The sequence below is a fragment of the Ranitomeya variabilis genome, chromosome 2 (assembly GCF_051348905.1).
Source record: "Ranitomeya variabilis isolate aRanVar5 chromosome 2, aRanVar5.hap1, whole genome shotgun sequence".
Taxonomy (NCBI): Eukaryota; Metazoa; Chordata; class Amphibia; order Anura; family Dendrobatidae; genus Ranitomeya; species Ranitomeya variabilis.
Genome location: NC_135233.1, coordinates 416,318,306 through 416,343,366, shown reverse-complemented (window position 1 = coordinate 416,343,366; position 25,061 = coordinate 416,318,306). Strand labels below are relative to the sequence as shown.

The 25,061-nt window shown below is 48.5% G+C and overlaps 2 protein-coding genes across 2 annotated transcripts; one reads left to right on the top strand and one right to left on the bottom strand.

Moving 5' to 3' along the window:
• Positions 1-11,573: 11,573 nt before the first annotated feature.
• Positions 11,574-15,415, bottom strand: RPS13 (ribosomal protein S13). The gene is made up of 6 exons (XM_077286558.1): positions 15,288-15,415; positions 14,134-14,182; positions 13,913-13,991; positions 12,018-12,187; positions 11,731-11,831; positions 11,574-11,650 (listed from the first exon to the last, which is right to left on the bottom strand). Exons 1-6 carry the CDS (start codon positions 15,308-15,310, stop codon positions 11,617-11,619), a joined length of 456 nt encoding a protein of 151 aa, XP_077142673.1. The 5' UTR covers positions 15,311-15,415; the 3' UTR covers positions 11,574-11,616.
• A 3,532-nt stretch (positions 15,416-18,947) lies between these two features.
• LOC143806313 (uncharacterized) lies at positions 18,948-24,591 on the top strand. Its single transcript, XM_077286557.1, has 2 exons — positions 18,948-23,681; positions 24,096-24,591. Exons 1-2 carry the CDS (start codon positions 22,414-22,416, stop codon positions 24,187-24,189), a joined length of 1,362 nt encoding a protein of 453 aa, XP_077142672.1. The 5' UTR covers positions 18,948-22,413; the 3' UTR covers positions 24,190-24,591.
• Positions 24,592-25,061: the final 470 nt, after the last annotated feature.

Sequence of the window (25,061 nt, the reverse complement as noted above, 5' to 3'; positions counted from 1 at the left end):
TAGGAGGTCTTTACCCGGTTTGGGCAACACAATATTAGCCTCGTTAAACCAGTCGCGTAACTGACCATTTCTCACCATTCCATTGAACACCTTGCATAAGTGTGGGCCTACTGCAGGACCTAATATTTTGTAATACTCATTACCAAACCCATCCGGTCAAGGAGCTTTAGATATACTTAGAGTATTAATAGTTTGCACCACCTCTGTTGGAGTGATGGGTGCGTTAAGAGCTATTCTTTGTTCTTCTGTGACTGTAGGTGTAACATCACTCAGGAAAAAGCACAAGCCCTTAACAACATATTTTACAAACTTTATACTTATCAGTCCTATTGATTTATGCAAAGATTGTTTTATTTCTATCCTAAGTAATACATTGCATGATTCCCTATTCTTGCAAGAATTAAAATATACACCTTTTTTTTTTTACAGGACAAAATTTTAAGAGTGAATTTACATAATTACAAAATGTCTAAGCATCTTATGAAGTCAGCTGTATTTGAGCATTTCACAGTGACGCAAGATTAAAAAAAAAATATTTTGTGTGTCACTGTATAGGTGACCAAGATGAAAACAAATGGTGTGATGACAAAATCATTCCATACTCCGGCAGATAAAAATGCTCCTTCAAGAGCTTCCAATCTAAAGACATTTACAACGCTGCCACCAGGAGGTTTACAAAGCTGTTATTGAAAAAGATGACAGCAGCACCAAGTAACCAGAGATCAGCACTGCCTGCCAGGCAAAGGCAGAAAGAGCGTCTCAAACATGTTACAAAATATCTTGTGACAAAGTTACTGTAACAATGACAGCAGATGTGTTTAAAAGACACTGGCAGTAAAAGATACTATCATCACAGCAGCCAGTTTCTCCAGATCTTATTGGAAAAAGTTCTGCAAGATTATGAACACAAAAAAGAACAGGTTCTTGCTATTGTAACTGATAATACTTCAAACATGATAAGTACAATTAAATTGATGAATGAGAATAATGAAGGTGAACAGCAGCTGGAAGAACATTTCACATTCAGTATGTTGGAGATGGAAGGCCACAGTCCTGTTCCCATAACGGAGGAACAAACAGATATTACTACAGCAGAACAGCAAAATGATTCTTTACAATGAGATGATCTTGTAGAAGCTGCCTCTTTCCTATTCATCACATGCGCTGTGTTGTGCACACACTGCAGCTGGCAATAAGAGATAGTCTGCAAGAGGGACATGCTGGAACTCTGATCAGCAAAGTGAGGAAATTGGCTATTGCTGCCAGAACCCCTAAAATTGATTCCATATTGAAGAGACGTGCTGGAAAAGGGTCAATTATGGATCAAGCCACTCGGTGGGGCAGCACCTATTTAATGATTGAGTGATTGCTTGAGCTGAAACCCTTCCTTGTAGATATGGCCAACCCTCAGGAACACTATATGAAGGTCAATTGACACAGGTGGCTGAATTGAAGGAACTGCTTCATCATCCATTTAGGCTGGCGTCACATACACAGCGTATTAAAAAAAAAAAAAAAGTCAATTTTCCACAGAAGAGAATCGCACAAATGTTTCATGAACAGTGATCCGTGTGCAGTGCGAGGATGCAATTTTTTTCTCCAAAAAATATCCGTGTCATCCGTATTGCGAGATTTTCGCGCCGGCTTGTAAAATGGACATAATGGATTCATGGGCTCAAATATTCATAAAAACATTATTACCTCTATCAGTGAGACACCTATATATTTAATACCGAGCCAGATAGCAGAAAAGTCAGTAATTCAATTGTCGGCTTTTGCTAAATCCTAACCGAACCCTACAGGATATGAGACATCGTTTATATCAACAGCTTACTAAAGGAAAATAGAAACCGAATTACCAGTAGGTCTAATTCTAGGAGCCTTCCAGGACAGCCCTGGAGGTTGTCTCTATATCCTAAAGGGGGACAGGAAGCACAAGAGGTTAAAAGCTCCTCCCACCTCCCATTAACCAGTGACTTACAACTGATACCATAGCACCGGTTACCTTTTAGGTTCTCAGAAAATTATCCAAGAATGTTGGGAGGCAATTAATGCTGTCGTGGAAGGCTTCTAGAAACCGAATTATCGGTAGGTCTAATTCTATTTTCTCTAGTTGCCTTCCACGACAGCCCAGGAGGAATGCCAACCAATTCTGTATTTAGGGAGGGACCACAGCCTGGAGAACTTTCCGGCCAAAGGCTAGATCCCGGGTGGACCAGAAGTCCAATCTATAATGTTTAGTAAAGGTGTGTAGAGAAGACCATGTTGCAGCCCTGCAAATCTGCTCCGTGGATGCACCAGCCCTTTCAGCCCAGGAGACAAAAGTAGATCTGGTGGAATGAGCCTTTAGGCCTGCAGGTACCACGACATTCTGAGCTAAATATGCTTCAGTTATGGCCTTTTTTATCCAGTTGGCAATAGTATTCTTCGCTACGTTTTTTGCCTTTGTTTCAGCCAAATGAACAGAGATTTTGGTCAATTCTGAAAGATTTAGTTTGTTCTAAATAGTATAAGACTATGCGACGTACATCCAGAGTATGAAATCCATGTTCTTCCGGATTTGTAGGATTGTGACAGAACAATGGGAGGACTATGTCCTGTGATCGGGGAAACTCTGACACCACCTTTGGAAGAAAACATGGATCAGGTCGGAACACAATGAAATCGTCCCTTATGCTGAGATAAGGTTCCCTGATTGAAAGGGCTTGTATTTCCCCCACTCGTCTCGAAAGTAGATATGGCAACTAAGGTTGTTTTGCAGGATAGGAGGAGCGAGGAACAAGTAGATAATGGCTCAAATGGAGGAGCCATAAGGCCTTTTAAAACTATGTTTAAGTCCCATGATGGCACAAAAATTTGTTGTTTTGGATGATGTCTTGATGCTCAGACCATAAACCTTTTTATCCAACGATGACCTGCAAGGTCTTGGTCGAAGACAGAACTCAAGGCCGATACTTGAACCTTCAATGTACTCGGCTTTAACCCCAAAACCAGCCCTTTTTGTAAAAAGTCTAATATTTGAGAAATATTAGTGTGGAAGGGGTCAGGATTACAAGGGTGACACCACGAGAACCTTATCCAAATTTTGATTATATATATATAAATATATATCGCGCTAGTGACAGGTTTCCTCAATTTTTGTAAAGTGGAGATCACTGACTTTTTGGGGGTTCGGGTGATGAAAGGGACCCTGAAGAAGATCGTTTGATGTTTGTAGAAAGACTGGACCATCTACTTGTAACTCCATGAAGAGATGGTACCAGCTCCTCTTCGGCCATGCTGGGGCTACCAGGATAGTCGGGACCTGATCGTCTCGGATCTTCCGAAGGGTCTTTGCAAGCAATGGTATTGGAGGAAATACATACGCTAACCGGAACCTCCATGCATGGGCAAAAACGTCCCTGAGATCTGTCTCTGGGGTCTAGAGAGAAGCCTCGACCTGTGCATTCCGACTTGAAGCTAACAGATAATAATAATATTTATTTATATAGCGCCAACATATTCCGCAGCGCTTTACAGTTTAACAGTTTCAAACACAACAGTCATAGGTAACAACGTTAACAATACAGTAATAAAGCAAAAATAAGACAAAATAAGACGACCCTGCTCGTGAGAGCTTACAATCTACAATATCTATGTCGGGAAGGCCCCATCTGTTCTTCAGCATCCTGAAAACATCTGTTTTCAGGCTCCATTCTCCTGGTTGTAAGTCGTGATAACTTAGGAGATCCGCTTGAACATTTACTGACCCCTTGAGCTGTATTGCTGATAATGAGGAGATGTTTCTCTGCCCAGCAAAAAATTCTGCTTGATACAACTCTCAGGTAGTTGAATTTCGGACTCCCCTGGTGTTTGAGATGCGCTACAGTCATTATGTTGGAAACCAAAAAGACCTTTTGGACAGTATAAATGTGAACACCGGTGACCGTAGGCCTACATATCCCGGCCACCACAGGCATTAGCCATGGAACCACTCCAAACAAGTTTTTTAACAAAAAGAAAGAAAAATCGGAGTGACAAAATCCACCAGAGAGTAATAAAATCCGAAAAAGTTTATTTATATAAACAATTACATATATGGCACTGTGAAATTATATATAACACCATAAAACACAGGACATCAGCTGTATTGAAGCAAAACTCAGATGCAGCACCACATGCGGACCGACCAGACACCAAGGTAAGAAACTAAAATTGAAATAAAGTGCTCGTGCAATCAATATAATTTCTTTAAGAGCTGCTACCAGGGATAGCCATAGAAAATTAACACAAAGTCAAAGTGACCACTAGTGCCAGACGATACTAACAATACCTTCCCATGGCATGCATAATAATGTAAAACAAAGTAATTATTTCTTACCCATATCTTGTCAGGTCGGCCGCACGTGTACCCCTACGCGCGTTTCGCGTGGGCTTCGTCAGGGGGGCTGTGATGGTGTGAGTCCGTCCCTATCTCCCCTTTTATAAGGACTCCCCGTCCAGCTGTAGGGGATCTCACTAAACGGCGCATGTCTTCCGCACACAGGACCCGGAATTCGCGTCACTACAAAGGCGCCAAGATGGCGGTGCGGGTCACCGGGAACACCGGGTGTGATCATTATGTTGTCTGAGTATACTCTGACATGTTGACCTACAATTAGACTGTTTGCGGCTAGAAGGGCCTTCTCCCCATCCATCAATCCTCTGAGGTTGGTAGAATTGGAGCTTTCTTTTTGATTCCAGTGACCTTGGAATGGGACTTTGGATACAACAGCACCCCAGCCTCTTCAACTGGCATCTGTTGTTACTGTCACCAGGGGAGTTTGTATCCAGTCCACACCTTTGAGAAGATTTGTTTGGATCACCCACCAGGTTAAGGAGGTTTTACCCTCCCTGGAGTGTAGATTCTTCTGTTTGGGAAGTTCGGATTTCCATTCGTTTTCCAGAATGTGCGCCCGCAGAACTCTGGAATGGGCTTGAGCCCACGGGACTGACTGTACGCAGGCCGTCATAGATCCTAGAAGAGACATTGCTGTCCGCAGAGTAGGGGACCTTTGTTTTTTGAAGTCTAGAACTTTGGATATCAAGTTCTTCCGGTGATCTTCTGGTAAGAAAGATTTTTAGTTTGCGGAGTTCAAGAGGACCCCCCAAAAATCTTATCGTTTTTGATGGCATTAGTTGAGACTTCTTTAGATTGGGTACCCAAGAGTTGTAGAATGTTCAGAATTGTGGAAACCCTATGTTTGAGAATTTTGGCGGAAGGACCAATGATTAGGTCGTCCAGGTAAGGTACTATGGCGACGTCTTGGTTCCTGATATGAGATACGGCTTCTGCCATGACTCTGGAGAAAACCCTTGGGGCCGTGGAGATCCCGAAGGGAAGAACATTGTACTGGAAATGTAGAATCTTGTGATTCAGCTGAACCGCAAATCTCAGATACTTCCTGTGACAAGGATGTATCGGGATATGAAAATAGGCATCCTTGAGATCTATTGTTGCCATATACGAATGAGGAGCTATTAGAGAAATGGCTGATTTTACTGACTCCATTTTGAATTTGCGGTAGGTGATGTATTGATTGAGAGCTTTTAGATTATAATTCAGGCTTGCCCGGAGGGCTTTTTTACCATGAATATACGGGAATAATGCCCCTTTCCCTGTTCGTTTACTGGGACCATAGAAATTGCTCTCGAGGTCATCAGGTCTTGTAACCCTGACCATCAATTTTTGAGTCACCCGATATGACTGGGAGGTGTCTCTTAGGATCCTGGGAGGGGGGGGGCTTCGAACTCTATAAAAAGACCCTGCTGGATAACACTTAAGACCCAGGGACTGTTGGAGATATTCCGCCAACTGTGAACAAAGTTCGAAAGCCTCCCCTCTGCTGGATTGGAGTCATTGCTTTTCTTACTGTGGCTGCTGGGGGATAAAGATATTTTTGGGTTTCCCCTTAGCATAGCTCCATCTACCAGTTTTCCCTTTGCCCTTAGCCTGGGAGGGCCAAAAAAAAAAAAAAAAAAAAACGCTTTCTGGCAGGTCTCTATTCAGGAAGTCTTTTTCCAGGTTATCATCTAATGAAGGCCCGAAAACAATCTCCTTTAAAGGGGATGGAGCACAATTTTATTTTTTAAGTCACATCTCCACTCCACATCTTCTGGCTGAATTAGTCTGAACTAAGGATCTGGCGGCTACACGGATAGATTCCATGGAGGCGTCTGCAAGAAACCCAGTTAATCTATGTAAAATAGGCAAGGAGTCCAACACATCATCTATCGGAGTTCCCCGAGAGATATGGTTCTCTAATTCTTCCATCAAGCTGAAGAGAGACCTGGCTACACAGGTAGATGCAATATTGAACCTGAGAGCCGAAGTGGGGGTTTCCCAGGATTTTTTAAGTAGGCTTTCAATCTTCCTATCTAAAGGATCTTTTAACTGGGAGGAGTCTTTGAACGGCAGGGAAGTCTTTTTTGCCACCTTAACTATTTTTGGGATGTTCCATTTAATTAAATCTTCATCCAGAGGAAACCGGTGTTTAAAGTCTGATGGGGTTGGTTAGCCGTTTCTCTGGAAGTTCCCACTCCTGATTGATATCAATGATACTCGTATGTACAGGAAAGCCAGTCTGTTTATCAGTATGTATGCCAAATAACTCATCCTGTATAGTCTGAGGAATGGGTTCCTCTTTTAGTCCCATAGTATTCCGCACCACGGACACCAATTCTTCAATATGTTCAGAAGAAAAAAGGTATTTTCTGATTTCAAGAGTTTTATGAGGTAGGACATCTTCCCATTTAACTGAGGATGACGCATATGAGCCGTCAGATTCTGAGTCAGTATTCCTGGATTTTTCTTTTCTTGGGAAGCGATGGACCAGGTGAGGGTGGTGGTGGCGGGGGAGGGGCAAACGTGGCTAAAGAGGTTTGAACCTCCTGTCTAACCAAGGAACGTATATCTCTTCAATTAGTGAAGGATGTTCAACCTGGATTATTTTGTCCGTACAGGGTTGGCACAATTTTTTCTCCCATTTTAAGGGCAATTTTTCATTACATGTAGCGCATTTGCGTTTAGTAGTGGATCTATGGACAGGCTTGTCTCCCTGAAACGAGAGAGGGAGCAGTATGAGAAGGTGTTCTAAGACCTACCCTTAAATGGGACCCATCCCTGCCACACTTACTGGGGCTTGGGGAGCGCTAAGCTCTGCAGCTGCAGGGCAAGACGTATCCATACTGAGCAGGCTTACCTGAGACGTCTTCTGCAGCTTTATGTAGAAAATAAATGCTGCCCCAGCGCCTGGCAATTAGCCTTCCCCTCCCCAGTCCCAGGCAGGAATGCGAGGATGCAGCTTGCCTCACACGCCGTTCGGAGGTCCAGGAGCGCCGACCCGGAAGCACCACGTGACTTTCGGGTCGCCGAACAGTGTGCACAGGAGTGGGAGACGCCTGGAGAGCTCAGGGAGGCCTCTATCGGGATCACTGGTCCGCTTTACCCCCTCAAGGGGGACACAGGAGGACCAGGATAGCGGTCACAGAATGCTGATGAATCCCAGGGCCCAACCACCACAAGCTTACAGGTACCACTGCCAGAGCAGGCCACGCAGCGTACCAGGAACCTCTCCATGCCCCATGGGGAACAGGAAAGACACTGGTTAATGGGAGGTGGGAGGAGCTTTTAGCCTCTTGTGCTTCCTGTCCCCCATTAGGATATGGAGACCTCCAGGGCTGTCACGGAAGGTAACTAGAGAAAAGAAGCTCTGATTGAGGTAGCAGTTAGGATGAGCTACAGGACGGCCAAGAGCAAGAGGACTCGGTTTTGCCAGTGCTGCTGCCGTTCCTTCACCCTCATCAGATGAGGAGTTTGATTTCGACAAGTATTCGGACGACATGGAGCAGGCAAAGCGTTGCTGCAGGGAATAAGATTCCACTCCCATAGAGAACAGATTGACCATATTTCTACATTTTTCTCTTGCTCTCAAAGTAGAAGAGTTCAATCGTTCATCAAAACTGACTGTGCACGAGGCAATTCCTTTATACCCTGAAATTTTTAGAGATGTCGCCCATGTGGTCACTGCTTTGCCACCAACCCAAGTTAGTGTTGAGAGGTCGTTCTCTAGCCTTATAATAATGAGGTCAGATGTGAGGTCATCTATGGAGGATCTGATGGAGGAGATACTATTTCTCAGAACAAATTAATAGACTGCACAAATGCTATTCAGTACATTTTTGTTGAAAACTGTTTTTTTTCCCCACTTACTGCAGAGTGTAAAATAAATTGTAAATATGAAAGTTTTTTGTTCTAAAGTTGTATTCCAATAAATATATTTTATGTTCTATCTAAATAGCTTGGTTATTGTATCATAACGATTAAAAGCCTGATGTTACCATTTTACTGCAGTAAGGCTAGGTTCACATTGCGTTAATGGGTGTCCGCTAGCTGACTCCGTTACATGGCGCAATTGTCGCAATTAACGCTATGTAACGGGTCCGTTAGCACACCCATTGACCGCAATGTGCTAACGCATCGCTGACGTTATTTTCAAACGGACCTCGAACGCTGCTTGCAGCGTCCGAGGTCCGTCCTCACTAGCGCTGATCGGGCATCTGCGCTAGCGGGATCGCCAAACGTGATCCCTTTTGGGACATTGCGTTAGCGCAATCCGCTAGCGTATGCGCTAAACGGATTGCCCTAACGCAATGTGAACCTAGCCTAAGGCTGGTTTCACATTTGCGGAAAAGGGCTTTGCGGAGGACTACGTAGTTCCTCTGTTAAGCCCCGCCTCTTTATTCAGCTCCACCTAAGGCTGCATGCGTCCTGTGTACCCCATCTTTAGCATGGGTACGCAGGCCATGCGGATATATGCAGGTGCCTCCGCATGCGTCGTTTTCACGCTGCACTGAATGCAACATGTTGCATTCGTTGCAGTCAGTGCTGCGTGAGAACGACGCATGCGGAGGGATCCGCATGGCCTGCGTACTTACTGTTAAAGATAGGGTACGCAGGACGCATGCAGCCGTAGGCGGAGCTGAATGAAGAGGCGCGGCAGTGGCCGGGGCTTCACGGAGGAAGTCCACACCCCTCTCGAACGCTAGTGTGAAACTAGCCTAAATTTATCACTTAAAAACACGAGCCATGTATGTAACAGTTAAGGTTGAAGGAAGACTAAGTCCATCTAGTTCAACCCATAGCCTAACCTAACATGTTGGTCCAGAGGAAGGCAAAAAAACCCATGTGACAAAAAGCTCCACATTGGGGGAAAAAAATTCCTTCCCGACTCCACATACGGCAATCAGACTAGTTCCCTGGATCAACGCCCTATCAAGGAATCTAATATACAGTGGGGCAAAAAAGTATTTAGTCAGTCAGCAATAGTGCAAGTTCCACCACTTAAAAAGATGAGAGGCGTCTGTAATTTACATCATAGGTAGACCTCAACTATGGGAGACAAACTGAGAAAGAAAAATCCAGAAAATCACATTGTCTGTTTTTTTATCATTTTATTTGCATATTATGGTGGAAAATAAGTATTTGGTCAGAAACAAACAATCAAGATTTCTGGCTCTCACAGACCTGTAACTTCTTCTTTAAGAGTCTCCTCTTTCCTCCACTCATTACCTGTAGTAATGGCACCTGTTTAAACTTGTTATCAGTATAAAAAGACACCTGTGCACACCCTCAAACAGTCTGACTCCAAACTCCACTATGGTGAAGACCAAAGAGCTGTCAAAGGACACCAGAAACAAAATTGTAGCCCTGCACCAGGCTGGGAAGACTGAATCTGCAATAGCCAACCAGCTTGGAGTGAAGAAATCAACAGTGGGAGCAATAATTAGAAAATGGAAGACATTCAAGACCACTGATAATCTCCCTCGATCTGGGGCTCCACGCAAAATCCCACCCCGTGGGGTCAGAATGATCACAAGAACGGTGAGCAAAAATCCCAGAACCACGCGGGGGGACCTAGTGAATGAACTGCAGAGAGCTGGGACCAATGTAACAAGGCCTACCATAAGTAACACACTACGCCACCATGGACTCAGATCCTGCAGTGCCAGACGTGTCCCACTGCTTAAGCCAGTACATGTCCGGGCCCATCTGAAGTTTGCTAGAGAGCATTTGGATGATCCAGAGGAGTTTGGGGAGAATGTCCTATGGTCTGATGAAACCAAACTGGAACTGTTTGGTAGAAACACAACTTGTGTTTGGAGGAAAAAGAATACTGAGTTGCATCCATCCAACACCATACCTACTGTAAAGCATGGTGGTGGAAACATCATGCTTTGGGGCTGTTTCTCTGCAAAGGGGCCAGGACGACTGATCCGGGTACATGAAAGAATGAATGGGGCCATGTATCGTGAGATTTTGAGTGCAAACCTCCTTCCATCAGCAAGGGCATTGAAGATGAAACGTGCCTGGGTCTTTCAACATAACAATGATCCAAAGCACACCGCCAGGGCAATGAAGGAGTGGCTTCGTAAGAAGCATTTCAAGGTCCTGGAGTGGCCTAGCCAGTCTCCAGATCTCAACCCTATAGAAAACCTTTGGAGGGAGTTGAAAGTCCGTGTTGCCAAGCGAAAAGCCAAAAACATCACTGCTCTAGAGGAGATCTGCATGGAGGAATGGGCCAACATACCAACAACAGTGTGTGGCAACCTTGTGAAGACTTACAGAAAACGTTTGACCTCTGTCATTGCCAACAAAGGATATATTACAAAGTATTGAGATGAAATTTTGTTTCTGACCAAATACTTATTTTCCACCATAATATGCAAATAAAATGATAAAAAAACAGACAATGTGATTTTCTGGATTTTTTTTTCTCAGTTTGTCTCCCATAGTTGAGGTCTACCTATGATGTAAATTACAGACGCCTCTCATCTTTTTAAGTGGTGGAACTTGCACTATTGCTGAATGACTAAATACTTTTTTGCCCCACTGTATATAACCTGTAACATTATACTTTTCAAGAAAGGCATCCAGTCCCCTCTTAAATTTAAGTAATGAATCACTCATTACAGCATCATATGGCAGAGTTCCATAGTCTCACTGCTCTTACAGTAAAGAACCCGCGTCTGTTATGCTTAAACATTCTATCCTCCAGACCTAGAGGATGCCCCCTTGTCCCTGTCTCAGGTCTATGATTAAAAAGATCAGAAAGGTCTTTGCACTGTCCCCTCATATATTTATACATTAAAATAAGATCACCCCTTAGCCTTCGTTTTTCCAAACTAAATAGCCCCAAGTGTAATAACCTATCTTGGTGTTGCAGAGATTGAGAGAGCCAGAGTCGTGGAAATTGAGGGGGTTTGGCTTACCGACTCCACAGCCCTGACACAAAGTAAAGGTTTACATTTGCATAAGTGTCTGTACTGGTTTTCCACAAGCCACTTCTATTATTTCCGCCGGAGTCTAAGAAATGCTGTGTGGCGAGTTCGTGAAACAATTCCTGTTATGGCTGCAACACAGAACCTCAGCTCCTCCGCTTGGAAATCCCTCCGTGCGTCACATTCCCTATGTTGTACATGAACTCTCCAACCAGAGCCCCACAGAAAGTACCCCTTCCCCAAACCAACCCGAGGGTGAAACACAAGACCCGAGCTCAGATGTGAAAGTCAAACTTTATTGTGTCAGAACGAAGGGCTCTATGCGACCAGGGCGGACGCTGTGGCCGACTCACTGCAAGAGAAAAAAAGCTCGCTCAGTAACGATGGCAACAGAGAAAGACCCCCACCCCCCAGTCGCTGGGGGACACTCACTATTTCCAGGTGGGCGGCAGGACACGTCGAGTCTTGTAGTAACGTGCCAATCGGTGGATCCGGCTCTCGATGAGAATCAGACGGAACTTGGCATCTTTATCCTGGAGGAAGACAGAAACTGAAGTCATGACCGCAGCGACCACCAACAAGCAGCCACCCCCTCACCTGCACCAGGAGACACCGAAGACCAATGCCCTCCGTCCCCCCACACCACGAGGAGTCGTCGGGGAAAGGCAATCCCCCAACGTGCAGCCAGTAAGGGGAGCACGGACAGCAGCACCGCTCACCTTCCTATTCCTCTCCAGGTGTTTTCGCACGGCGACTGCCTTCTTGATCAGGTGGTACAGGTCCTCCGGGAGGTCGGGGGCGAGGCCTTTAGATTTCAGGATTCTCAGAATTTTGTTGCCAGTAACAAAACGAACCTGAGCGACTCCATGAGAATCTCGGAGGATGACGCCTGTAGGAGCCAGAGACGTCACATGCCAGGAATACCCCGATGAAAGTCCCCCACCCTCCGGGACAGCACACGCCCATACACAGCCCCCCCACCCTCCGGGACAACCCCCCCCCCCCACACACACAGCCCCCCCACCCTCCGGGACAACCCCCCACACACACAGACACAGCCCCCCCACCCTCCGGGACAACCCCCCCCACACACACACAGACACAGCCCCCCCACCCTCCGGGACAACCCCCCCCACACACACACAGACACAGCCCCCCCACCCTCCGGGACAACCCCCCCCACACACACAGACACAGCCCCCCCACCCTCCGGGACAACCCCCCCCACACACACAGACACAGCCCCCCCACCCTCCGGGACAACCCCCCCCCCCCACACACACACACAACCCCCCCCCCCACACACACACACAGCCCCCCCACCCTCCGGGACAACCCCCCACCCTCCGGGACAACCCCCCCCCCCCACACACACACACACACAACCCCCCCCCCCCCACACACACACACACACACAACCCCCCCCACACCCCCCCCCCCCACACACACACACACAACCCCCCCCCCCCACACACACACACACACAACCCCCCCCCCCCACAACCCCCCCCCCCCACAACCCCCCCCCACACACACACACACACACACACACACACACACAACCCCCCCCCCCACACACACACACACACACACACACACACACACACACACACACAACCCCCCCCCCCACACACACACACAGCCCCCCACCCTCCGGGACAACCCCCCACACACACACAGCCCCCCCCCCACCCTCCGGGACAACCCCCCCCACACACACAGCCCCCCCCACCCTCCGGGACAACCCCCCCCACACACACAGCCCCCCCACCCTCCGGGACAACCCCCCCCACACACACACAGCCCCCCACCCTCCGGGACAACCCCCCCCCACACACACACAGCCCCCCCACCCTCCGGGACAACCCCCCCCCCACACACACACACAGCCCCCCCACCCTCCGGGACAACCCCCCCCCACACACACACAGCCCCCCCACCCTCCGGGACAACCCCCCCCCCACACACACACACAGCCCCCCCACCCTCCGGGACAACCCCCCCCCCCCACACACACAGCCCCCCCACCCTCCGGGACAACCCCCCCCCCACACACACACACACACAGCCCCCCACCCTCCGGGCCACCCCCCCCCCCCACACACACAGCCCCCCCACCCTCCGGGCCACCCCCCCCACACACACACACACACACAGCCCCCCCACCCTCCGGGACAACCCCCCCCACACACACACAGCCCCCCACCCTCCGGGACAACCCCCCCCCACACACACACAGCCCCCCCACCCTCCGGGACAACCCCCCCACACACACACACACAGCCCCCCCACCCTCCGGGACAACCCCCCCCCCCACACACACAGCCCCCCCACCCTCCGGGACAACCCCCCCCCCACACACACACACACAGCCCCCCACCCTCCGGGCCACCCCCCCCCCACACACACACAGCCCCCCCACCCTCCGGGCCACCCCCCCCACACACACACACACACAGCCCCCCCACCCTCCGGGCCACCCCCCCCCCACACACAGCCCCCCCCCCCACACACACACACACACACACACACCCCCCACCCTCCGGGACAACACCCCCCACACACAGCCCCCCCACCCTCCGGGACAGCACTCTCACGGGTCAGCAGCACTCACCAATCTGGGACGGGGTGAGCCCCTTCTTGGCGAGCTTGTAGATCTGCTCCTTCACATCGTCAGACGTCAGCTTCAGCCACTAGGAAATAATACACAAGAAACTGGGAGTAGTAGTTGGACTTCTCAGAACAAGTTACAGTTCATGATAGGGCAGATGGCACTGGGAAACCCACCAACCCTAGGATGGCAGATACAGGAGCGGGGGAGGGGAGGCTACTTACTGTGGGGACACTGCGCCTGTAGGGGAGAGCGGACTGGGACAATCCCTTTCTGTAAGAAGAGAATGAGAGATGTCAGCGTAATCACCGTATACAGGGATCCATGTGATGTCACCAGCAACCTCCCCCCAAGCATCCAGGACACCACTCCAGTGACCACACAGCATGCCCCCTTCCACGAAGCAACCAATGCCCCCAGCATCCAGGACGTCCCCCCAGCATCCAGGACGTCCCCCCAGCATCCAGGACGTCCCCCCAGCATCCAGGACGTCCCCTTCCATGAAGCACCCACCACCCCCAGCATCCAGGACGCCCCCCAGCGACAACCACCCCCAGCAACCAGGTCGTCGCCCCAAGCAACCACCACGGCCAGCATCCAGGACACCCCCCCAGCAACCACAACTCCCAGCATCCAGGACACCCCCCCCCCCCCAGCAACCACAACTCCCAGCATCCAGGACACCCCCCCCCCAGCAACCACAACTCCCAGCATCCAGGACACCCCCCCCCCAGCAACCACAACACCCCCCTTCATGAAGCAACCAACACCCCCAGCAACTGCCAGCATCCAGTACGCCCCCGCTACCACCACCCAGAACACCCCCCACTCTCAGCATCCAGGATTCCAACCTCCCCCCAAGCATCCAGGACACCCCCAGTGTCCACACAGTTGCTTCATGGAAGGGGGCATGCTAACACCCCCAGCATCCAGGACGGGCGCCCCCCCCCCCCAGCATCCAGGACGGGCCCCCGGCGACCACCACCCCCAGCATCCAGGACGGGCCCCCGGCGACCACCACCCCCGGCATCCAGGACGCCCCCCCCCTCGCCCATCACCGCCAACTTTAGCTCCTGGTTCACACTATCCGGTAATAGATATGTCCATATAAACAAGTAGCGGAACCAGCGTGCAGAACACGGGGAGCGCGAGCAGTTACCGGATCATCACCAGTGCGGAAATACGGTGTCGGTCGTTTACTCCAAGCAGCGGGACACGGACAGGACGCACTGGTGACGACCCGGTAACAGCCCCGTGTGCTCCGCGGCGGACCCCTCCCTCGGACTCAGCCACACGAGGCGCCGGGCCGCTGCCACACCCGCCTCCCCCGCTACCGGCCCCGCTTCTGGCTCCCCCGCCGCCCGGCCCCGGCTCTCACCCTGGAGCATGCATGCGACCCATGATGGCGGCTGTGAGGAAAAGAGAGAGCGGAACTGAGGGACGCGCAGATCACAGGCTGCAGCGGAAGTGCGTCATAGCGAGGGATGGGCCAGCACCGGTACAACATCTTCCAATACCCATACTGCGATGTGTCTTCGACTACTGGGGAGGGTCTCGGCAGAGGTCACGTGCTCGCATAGCTCTGATTGCGCATGCTCGGCTTACTGCACGTGGCTTCTCCGCTGCTGATGATCAGTGACAGTAAACGTCCCACTCATCCTGGGGCTCACCGTGTACCGAGGCCGGGCTGGGGGCAGCAGGGCAGTCAGCACCCCCAGCACCGAGCGCTAACCACCCCGGCACCGAGCGCGACGCCCCCTGCCCCTCCCCAGCACCGAGCGTGACCGCCCCCCAGCATCGAGCGCGAACCCCCCCCCGGCACCGAGCGCAACACCCCCTGCCCCTCCCCAGCACCGAGCGTGACCCCCCCCGACACCAAGCGCGACCCCGCAGCACTGAGCGCGACCCCCCCCCGCCAGCACGTGGGACTGCGATGGGCTCAGACGTGGCATCGGCCAATACATCCATGAGTCATCTGGAGGATCAATATGTATAAGTGCTATAACCTGGGCATCTCCTGTATATAATTATATATGTACAGTCGGTATAACCTGGGCATCTCCCGTGTATAATTATATATGTACAGGCGGTATAACCTGGGCCTCTACTGTATATAATTATATATATGTACAGTTGGAATAACCTGGGCATCTCCTGAGTATAATTATATATGTACAGCTGGTATAACCTGGGCATCTCCTGTATATAATTATATATGTACAGTTGGTATAACCTGGGCATCCTGTATATAATTATATATGTACAGCTGGTATAACCTGGGCATCTCCTGAATATAATTATACATGTACAGCCGGTATAACCTGGGCATCTCCTGTATATAATTATATATGTACAGTCGGTATAACCTGGGCATCTCCCGTGTATAATTATATATGTACAGGCGGTATAACCTGGGCCTCTACTGTATATAATTATATATATGTACAGTTGGAATAACCTGGGCATCTCCTGAGTATAATTATATATGTTCAGCCAGTATAACCTGGGCATCTCCTGTATATAATTATATATGTACAGCCGGTATAACCTGGGCATCCTGTATATAATTATATATGTACAGCTGGTATAACCTGGGCATCTCCTGTATATAATTATATATGTACAGCTGGTATAACCTGGGCATCTCCTGTATATAATTATATATGTACAGCTGGTATAACCTGGGCATCTCCTGTATATAATTATATATGTACAGCCAGTATAACCTGGACATCTCCTGTATATAATTATACTGTCATGGCCGAAAGTATTGACACCCCTGCAATTCTGTCAGATAATACTCAGTTTCTTCCTGAAAATGATTGCAAACACAAATTCTTTGGTATTATTATCTTCATTTAATTTGTCTTAAATGAAAAACACAAAAGAGAATGAAGCAAAGAGCAAAACATTGATCATTTCACACAAAACTCCAAAAATGGGCCAGACAAAAGTATTGGCACCCTCAGCCTAATACCGGGTTTCAGAACCTTTAGGCAAAATAACTGCGACCAACCGCTTCCGGTAACCATCAATGAGTTTCTTACAATGCTCTGCTGGAATTTTAGACCATTCTTCTTTGGCAAACTGCTCCAGGTCCCTGATATTTGAAGGGTGCCTTCTCCAAACTGCCATTTTTAGATCTCTCCACAGGTGTTCTATGGGATTCAGGTCTGGACTCATTGCTGGCCACCTTAGAAGTCTCCAGTGCTTTCTCTCAAACCATTTTCTAGTGCTTTTAGAAGTGTGTTTTGGGTCATTGTCCTGCTGGAAGACCCATGACCTCTGAGGGAGACCCAGCTTTCTCATACTGGGCCCTACATTATGCTGCAAAATTTGTTGGTAGTCTTCAGACTTCATAATGCCATGCACACGGTCAAGCAGTCCAGTGCCAGAGGCAGCAAAGCAACCCCAAAACATCAGGGAACCTCCGCCATGTTTGACTGTAGGGACCGTGTTCTTTTCTTTGAATGCCTCTTTTTTTCTCCTGTAAACTCTATGTTGATGCCTTTGCCCAAAAAGCTCTACTTTTGTCTCATCTGACCAGAGAACATTCTTCCAAAACGTTTTAGGCTTTTTCAGGTAAGTTTTGGCAAACTCCAGCCTGGCTTTTTTATGTCTCGGGGTAAGAAGTGGGGTCTTTCTGGGTTTCCTACCATACAGTCCCTTTTCATTCAGACGCTGACGGATAGTACGGGTTGACACTGTTGTACCCTCAGACTGCAGGGCAGCTTGAACTTGTTTGGATGTTAGTCGAGGTTCTCTATCCAACATCCGCACAATCTTGCGTTGAAATCTCTTGTCAATTTTTCTTTTCCGTCCACATCTAGGGAGGTTAGCCACAGTGCCATGGGCTTTACACTTCTTGATGACACTGCGCACGGTAGACACAGGAACATTCAGGTCTTTGGAGATGGACTTGCAGCCTTGAGATTGCTCATGCTTCCTCACAACTTGGTTTCTCAAGTCCTCAGACAGTTCTTTGGTCTTCTTTCTTTTCTCCATGCTCAATGTGGTACACACAAGGACACAAGGACAGAGGTTGAGTCAACTTTAATCCATGTCAACTGGCTGCAAGTGTGATTTAGTTATTGCCAACACCTGTTAGGTGCCACAGGTAAGTTACAGGTGCTGTTAATTACACAAATTAGAGAAGCATCACATGATTTTTCGAACAGTGCCAATACTTTTGTCCACCCCCTTTTTTATGTTTGGTGTGGACTTATATCCAATTTGGCTTTAGAACAATTATTTTTGTGTTTTTTTCATTTAAGACAAATTAAATGAAGATAATAATACCAAAGAATTTGTGTTTGCAATCATTTTCAGGAAGAAATTGAGTATCATCTGACGGAATTGCAGGGGTGTGAATACTTTTGGCCATGACTGTATATGTACAGTTGGTATAACCTGGGCATCTCTTGTATATAATTATACATGTACAGCCGGTATAACCTGGGCATCTCCTGTATATAATTATATATGTACAGTTGGTATAACCTGGACATCTCCTGAATATAATTATATATGTACAGCTGGTATAACCTGGGCATCTCCTGTATATAATTATACATGTACAGCCGGTATAACCTGGGCATCTCCTGTATATAATTATATATGTCCAGTTGGTATAACCTGGGCATCTCATGTGTATAATTATACATGTACAGCCGGTATAACCTGGGCATCTCCTGTATATAATTATATATGTCCAGTTGGTATAACCTGGGCATCTCATGTGTATAATTATACATGTACAGCCGGTATAACCTGGGCATCTCCTGTGTATAATTATATATGTTGTCATGCCGCCGCTCGCCGCATCTTCTCATACTTACCTGCCTTCGGCATCCCGGCGCGGTTCCTCCTCTGCAGTGTCTTCCCTTCGGCGTCCGCTCTCGCCCCCTGCTGCTCGTCGAGTGCTCGGCGCATGCCAGGTTCAGCTCTGCGCGTGCTGTTAGAGCAGAATCCATTTTATTCTGCTTGCCTCCATTTTGTATAAGTGTTACCTAAGGTCAGCAAAATAAGACATAATTCACTATTCTTCATTGTGCTGTTATCGCTGATTCATAAGAACTAATTGTAGCAGAGAATGTCCTTGGTAAAATAACGAATAATGTACTGTGTAAAAATGTGTTTGCGAAACCATAGGGAGTCAAGGGAGTAATACACTCCGACGCTTAGCCAATATATGGAGAATCCGCCTCCAACACAAGAATGCATAAAAAGTGTGTGTAAGCTTAAATAAACTAGAGATATTTCAGATACAGCCGTGGTGTACTGTGTCATGTCTCTCCGGTGCCGTGACGTCATCTCTACAGTGGACTCATCAGAGAGTAGGTCGAGACCTGCGACAACAATTCTGGCTGCCCGAACAGGGACCTGAGTGCTTCATCTGAGACCCGGCCGACTCCAGTAATGGACCAGGGGACTTCCCGGGACTAGTGGCATCACACAGCGCTGGGGTGAGAATACTGATTATATTCTGCCTACGTCATTCCACTTGTGGACGGGTTTTCCCCTGCTTCTAGTCGACCGGGACCAGGTAAGATCACGGGCTTTGCCCGGCTCAGGTACCCTTGAACCCAGATATTGACCCTCATTGTGTGGTTACTGATGACTCCACTGTTAGACTAAAATGATTGACTCTTTGTATGTTGTGCTTGTGGAGTGTTTGTTGTTTGTCTGTTCATATACCTGTGTTATCAATCTTGGAAGCAAGTTAATACAGTAACCTGTAAGCACAGTAAACCTATAGTTTAGGTTTAGGACTAAGGCAGGAGGACATAGCCTTCTCTAGGTGAGGAGGAAAGGTCTGTCTGATAAGTTTTCAGCCTGCACGTATACTAGCAATAGAATTGGGAACTAAGTACAGGGTTCCATAGTGCTAGAGAATTAGTCCAGAGTCCAGTATACTAGCAATAGAATTGGGAACTAAGTACAGGGTTCCATAGTGCTAGAGAAATAGTCCAGAAGGGAAGGAATCCCAGAAGCAGGTTAGTGTGCTCTTGAAGGCAGGAGGCTTCCACCCCTCAGGGGAATTAGATTCAGGTAAATGGCATGACTTCATGAAAACCCACACGGCACAGCTGACAGTGGACCTCCGACTTACTATGTTACTAGTAGGTATCAGCCATGGTCTCCCACAGAACAGATGTCTTTGACTGCCCAGCTGCCAGACATTAACCAATGACCTATGACTTTTGCCAGACAGTGTGGGGTGATACAGCACACTTACCAGGCAACCAGACAGGACGTGCAACAGTTAGTGCGTTCAGCCCTGGGGGAAGCACCTTCAACCCGACTGACAGCTGAGACATTTAAAATGTACCCAGGGGGAAATGGTCCCCAAGACGGAGAACCTAACAATGCCAGGTCAGGGTCTGACTTTGTTGAGGCACTAGAAAAAGCCTGTAAGATTAGACAGGAGGAAGTATCGGTGCATTTAGAAGACTGTGTACAGGACCCGAAGGAGCTCCCCATTGATTATTTCTACAGGTTGCAACAACGGTGGTCTGATATGGGTTATGGTGAAGATGATAGAACTGCGACACGTTTGTTAAGTCATGCATATATGCAAGGGATTGATAAGTATGTGAGAGAGAAGGTGATGGCAAGTAGACCAGATTGGAGATCCTGCCCCCCAGGCGATCTTGCTAAGATTGCACATGGAGTCAGTTTGGACTCACAGAAGCAAAAGACTAAGGTTCACTTTCAGAGGAGTGGACCCTCACAGAGAGGTGGAGGACGTGGACGACCCACTATGGGTCCTAGATTGTGTTACGGATGTAAGAAACCAGGACATTTTAGGAAAGATTGTCGCACAAACCCATACCCAGATAAGGTTCCCACCCCTGCTACCCCCCAGACCGACGAATAGATAACTGGCAGCCTGCAACTGTGTCCTCTAGTCACTCTACCCCCCACCCCCGACTGTACAGTACAGGTGAGCCTGCCAGGAGGAACTACAGCTGACTTTCAGGTTGACACGGGAGCTGACAACTCAGTTATTACGCTTTCAGACTGTCCATTACCCTTCCGTGACACCACCGACTTAGTCATGGCCACACCTTTCAATGCGCCGACCCAGACCTTGGGAATGACAGAACCCATTCCCCTCTCCATTTGTGGGAAGACCATTCTGACTTAGTTAATGGTAGCCCCCAGGGGACAATGTAATTTGCTAGGTGCTGACGTTTTATGGAAACTACAGGCGGTTATTACTTACCATGATGACGGAACAGTGACTATGACCCCTCAACTTAAACCCAGTACCCTCTGCAAGATTATGGCCCTGGATGCAGCTGCAAGTACTGCAGAAAGTGATCCGCCCACTGCACCTGCCCTGGATCAACTCCCCACTGATCTGTGGGCAAAAGGCAAAACTGATGTGGGAAAACTCAAAGTTCCTCCCATAATAGTCAAATTGAAACCAGGGGTAGCACCACCCCTATTGCGTCGGTACCCTTGAGTGCTGCTCAGGAGGCTGCAATAGACGCACAGTTACAAAAATTGCTGGAATCAGGGGTTGTTGTGCCTACACAGTCCATTTGCAACACTCCCCTATATCCAGTAAAGGAGAGGGTTAGACCTTGGGAGCCGGTGAATTATAGAATGGTCCATGACCTCAGAGCAGTCAATGCCGCAACAGAACTGCTTGGTTCCTAACCCACACACCTTGTTGGCACACATACCTGTAACAGTACTTGTTTTTCAGTGATTGACTTAGCATATGCCTTTTTCAGTGTTCCATTGCACCTAGTTTGTCAGTATCACAAGGCTGGCATGTTAAAGGAGTAGTTCTCATTCAGTATGTTGATGACCTATTGCTGTTTGCTCCTTCTCGTTCTCTGTGTAAAATGGCCACGATTTCTTTACTCTTTTTCCTCTATGAACAGGGGTGTAAGGTATCCAAACAAAAATTACAGTTTTGCTTAAGTACTGTTGTGTTTCTAGGACATTGTCTCTCTCCAGGGAAAAAGCATCTCACCCCTGAGCGAAAACAGGCTATCATGGACATGCAGCCCCCACGGAATTTGCAGGGCCTCCGTGTGTTTCTAGGACTAACTTCCTACAGTCGTCCATGGATTCGGTCTGCCTCCATCTTAATGCAACCTCTATATGACCGTATGCAACCTGTCCCCTTCTGTCTTACACCAGAGGCATTTGACTGTTTTTACTCTCTGAAATTATGCATTGTTTCTTCTCCAACTTTGGGCATCCCCAATTATGCCCTTCCTTTTAACCTTTTTCTTCACGAAAATGCAGGACATGCTACGGGTGTGCCGACTCAGCTTCATGGAGACAAACAGAGACCTGTCGCTTCTTACAGCAGCCACCTGGATAAAGTGGCAAGAGAAAGCCCCTCCTGTGTTCGGGCTGTGTTGTCTGTCCAGCTGTTGCTACACAAGTCTTCAGAGATTGTTTTGGATCACCCACTGATGGTCCATACCCCACATGATGTACATAGTATCCTTAACTAAGTACAACCTAGCCACCTGTCCATGGCCAGACAGCCGCGACTTCAGTGTGCTATTCTCATGCCTACTAATGTGACTTTGAAAAGGTGCACAGTCCTAAACCCCGCTACTCTTCTTCCAGTTCCTATGGATCCAAATGGGGGAGGGGTAGGTGACATGGAAAAGGAGACTCTTTTTCTTTCTAGAATGGATCCAGAGGAACAAGATCAGGTTTCCAAACCACATGATTGTCTAGAATTGATGTCTCAGGAAACGGCTGGTCTCCCTACTGTCTCTAGTGTGCCAATACCTAATGCTGATTTTGAGCTTTTTGTAGATGGATCCTGTCACCAAGATGACCAAGGACGCTTCTGTACCAGATATGCTGTGGTCTCAGAACATGAGGTAATCAAGGCAGAGTCAATGCCAGCTCATATGTCTGCACAAGAAGCAGAGCTCAAGGCGCTCACAGAAGCGTGCAAACTAGCAGAAGGTAAGACTGTAAATATCTACACTGATTCCAGGTATGCCTTTGGCATTGCACACGATTATGGGCCTATCTGGAGAGCCAGGGCTTTCCTGACAGCAAATGGCCACCCCATTAAACATGCTGAGGCAGTCCAGCAAGTTATGAATGCACTACAGCTTCCCACCCAAGCAGGCATCATAAAGGTAAAGGCACATACCAAAGGCACTGATGGACAGGCAAAGGGTAACGCACTGGCAGACCAGGCTGCCAAGAAAGCAGCAAGCACTCCTGTAGCCTCTAAAGTACATCACCTAGACACCCCACCATCTCCACTTGTGTCAAAAGACATCTTAGCCCGGTTACAAGAACAGGCAAGTAAGGAGGAGAAAAATAGGTGGCAAGAGATAGGGGCTTGCTCTGATACCGTCACTGGGCTATGGGGGAGGGGTGAAAAGGTCTGCCTACCACAGGTACTGTACCCAATGATGGCACAGGTTCTGCACGAGAATGTGCACCACTCGAAGACGGCCATGTGTGACACCCTACAGAAACAATGGATTGCCCCCGGGTTTTCCACCTGCGCAGAAAGGCAGGTACAGAGCTGCATGATATGTGCCACACATAATCAGGGTAGGACAGTGAAAACTCCATCCAAACACACTCCCCAGCCCCTTTACCCATTCCAGAGACTGCAGATTGATTATATTCAGTTGCCTAGGGTAGGGACGTATGAGTATGTGTTGGTCTGCATTGATTTATTATCAGGTTGGCCAGAAGCCTACCCAGTTGCCAAAGCTACGGCAAAGACAACGATGAAGAAACTGATGGCTGAGATCATATGCAGGTAGGGAGTTCCTGAAGTCATTGAAAGCGATCGGGGCTCCCATTTTACTGGAGAGATCATGTCAGAGGTAATGGCAGCACTGGGGGTAAGTCAAGCATTGCATACTCCATCCACAGAGCAGTGGGAAAGTGGAGAGACTAAATGGAACTCTTAAGCTTAAAATCCAGAAGGCAATGGCAGAGACTGGTAAACCATGGACAGAATGCCTTCCTCTAGCTTTGTTTTCAGTAAGATATACCCCAAACAGGAAGACAGGACTGTCACCGTATGAGATTCTGTTTGGCAGGGGCCCCAATCTTGGATGTTTCTTTCCACAACAGATGCAGCTCAAGTACCAGGACTTGACTAGCTATGTGCAGGCCTTACATGGACACCTTGCTAAAGTGCATTTAACTGTCTTCAGTTCTCTTCCAGACCCAGACAAGGTTCCTGGACACCATCCCTTGGAGCCAGGAGACTGGGTAGTGATAAAGCGGCACGTCCGGAAGAGCCTGGATCCAAGATTTGACAGACTATACCAAGTACTCCTGACCACAGCCATAGCTGTCAAGCTCGAAGGAAAACCTAGTTGGATCTGTACGCATTCACCAACGTCAGCCACAAGTATCCCCTTCCTAGCTATCCCTGTGTCACCTGAGGAACTGCTTGCCTGGACTGATTGTTCTGACACACTTGCCAACAATGCCACGAACAATGTTCAGTTGTGGAACACTACTGTCGGACAGCTGGTGGTCAGATACTTTCTCTTTCCTAAACCCAGCCAATTGGTTTAAGGGGATCGGGGGCTGGGTAGCTGGGATTTTACAAAGCTTATTGCATATAGTTGCGATTGTCCTTATTGCATATATAGTGTTCAAAATAGTTTTTTTTTTTTTTTTAAGTGTATCTCTGTATGTGCAGGGAGATCTGTGTTTTGTTTAACCCCTTTCTGTCATTAGACGTACTATTCCGTCCATGTGGGGTGGGCCCTACTTCCCAAGGACGGAATAGTACGTCATACGCGATCGGCCGCGCTCACGGGGGGAGCGCGGCCGATCGCGGCCGGGTGTCAGCTGCCTATCGCAGCTGACATCCGGCACTATGTGCCAGGAGCGGTCACGGACCGCCCCCGGCACATTAACCCCCGGCACACCGCGATCAAACATGATCGCGATGTGCCGGCGGTGCAGGGAAGCATCGCGCAGGGAGGGGGCTCCCTGCGGGCTTCCCTGAGCCCCCCGCAGCAATGCGATGTGATCGCGTTGCTGCGAGGGTCTTACCTCCCTCCCTGCCTGCTCCAGACCCGGATCCAAGATGGCCGCGGATCCGGGTCCTGCAGGGAGGGAGGTGGCTTCACAGAAGCCTGCTCAGAGCAGACACTGTGAAGCAGCCTGCACTTCT

What these genes read in the sequence shown, in the direction of transcription:
- RPS13 (XM_077286558.1), bottom strand. Translation starts at nt 15,310, where the DNA reads ATGGGTCGCATGCATGCTCCAGG. An exon ending in GGTCGCATGCATGCTCCAGG is followed by an intron (nt 14,183 to 15,287) that starts GTGAGAGCCGGG and finishes CTCTTCTTACAG; the next exon opens with AAAGGGATTGTCCCAGTCCG. An exon ending in GCTCACCCCGTCCCAGATTG is followed by an intron (nt 12,188 to 13,912) that starts GTGAGTGCTGCT and finishes TGGCTCCTACAG; the next exon opens with GCGTCATCCTCCGAGATTCT.
- LOC143806313 (XM_077286557.1), top strand. Translation starts at nt 22,414, where the DNA reads ATGGCCAGACAGCCGCGACTTCAGTGTGCTATTCTCATGCCTACTAAT. An exon ending in ATGGCTGAGATCATATGCAG is followed by an intron (nt 23,682 to 24,095) that starts GTAGGGAGTTCC and finishes GTTCTCTTCCAG; the next exon opens with ACCCAGACAAGGTTCCTGGA.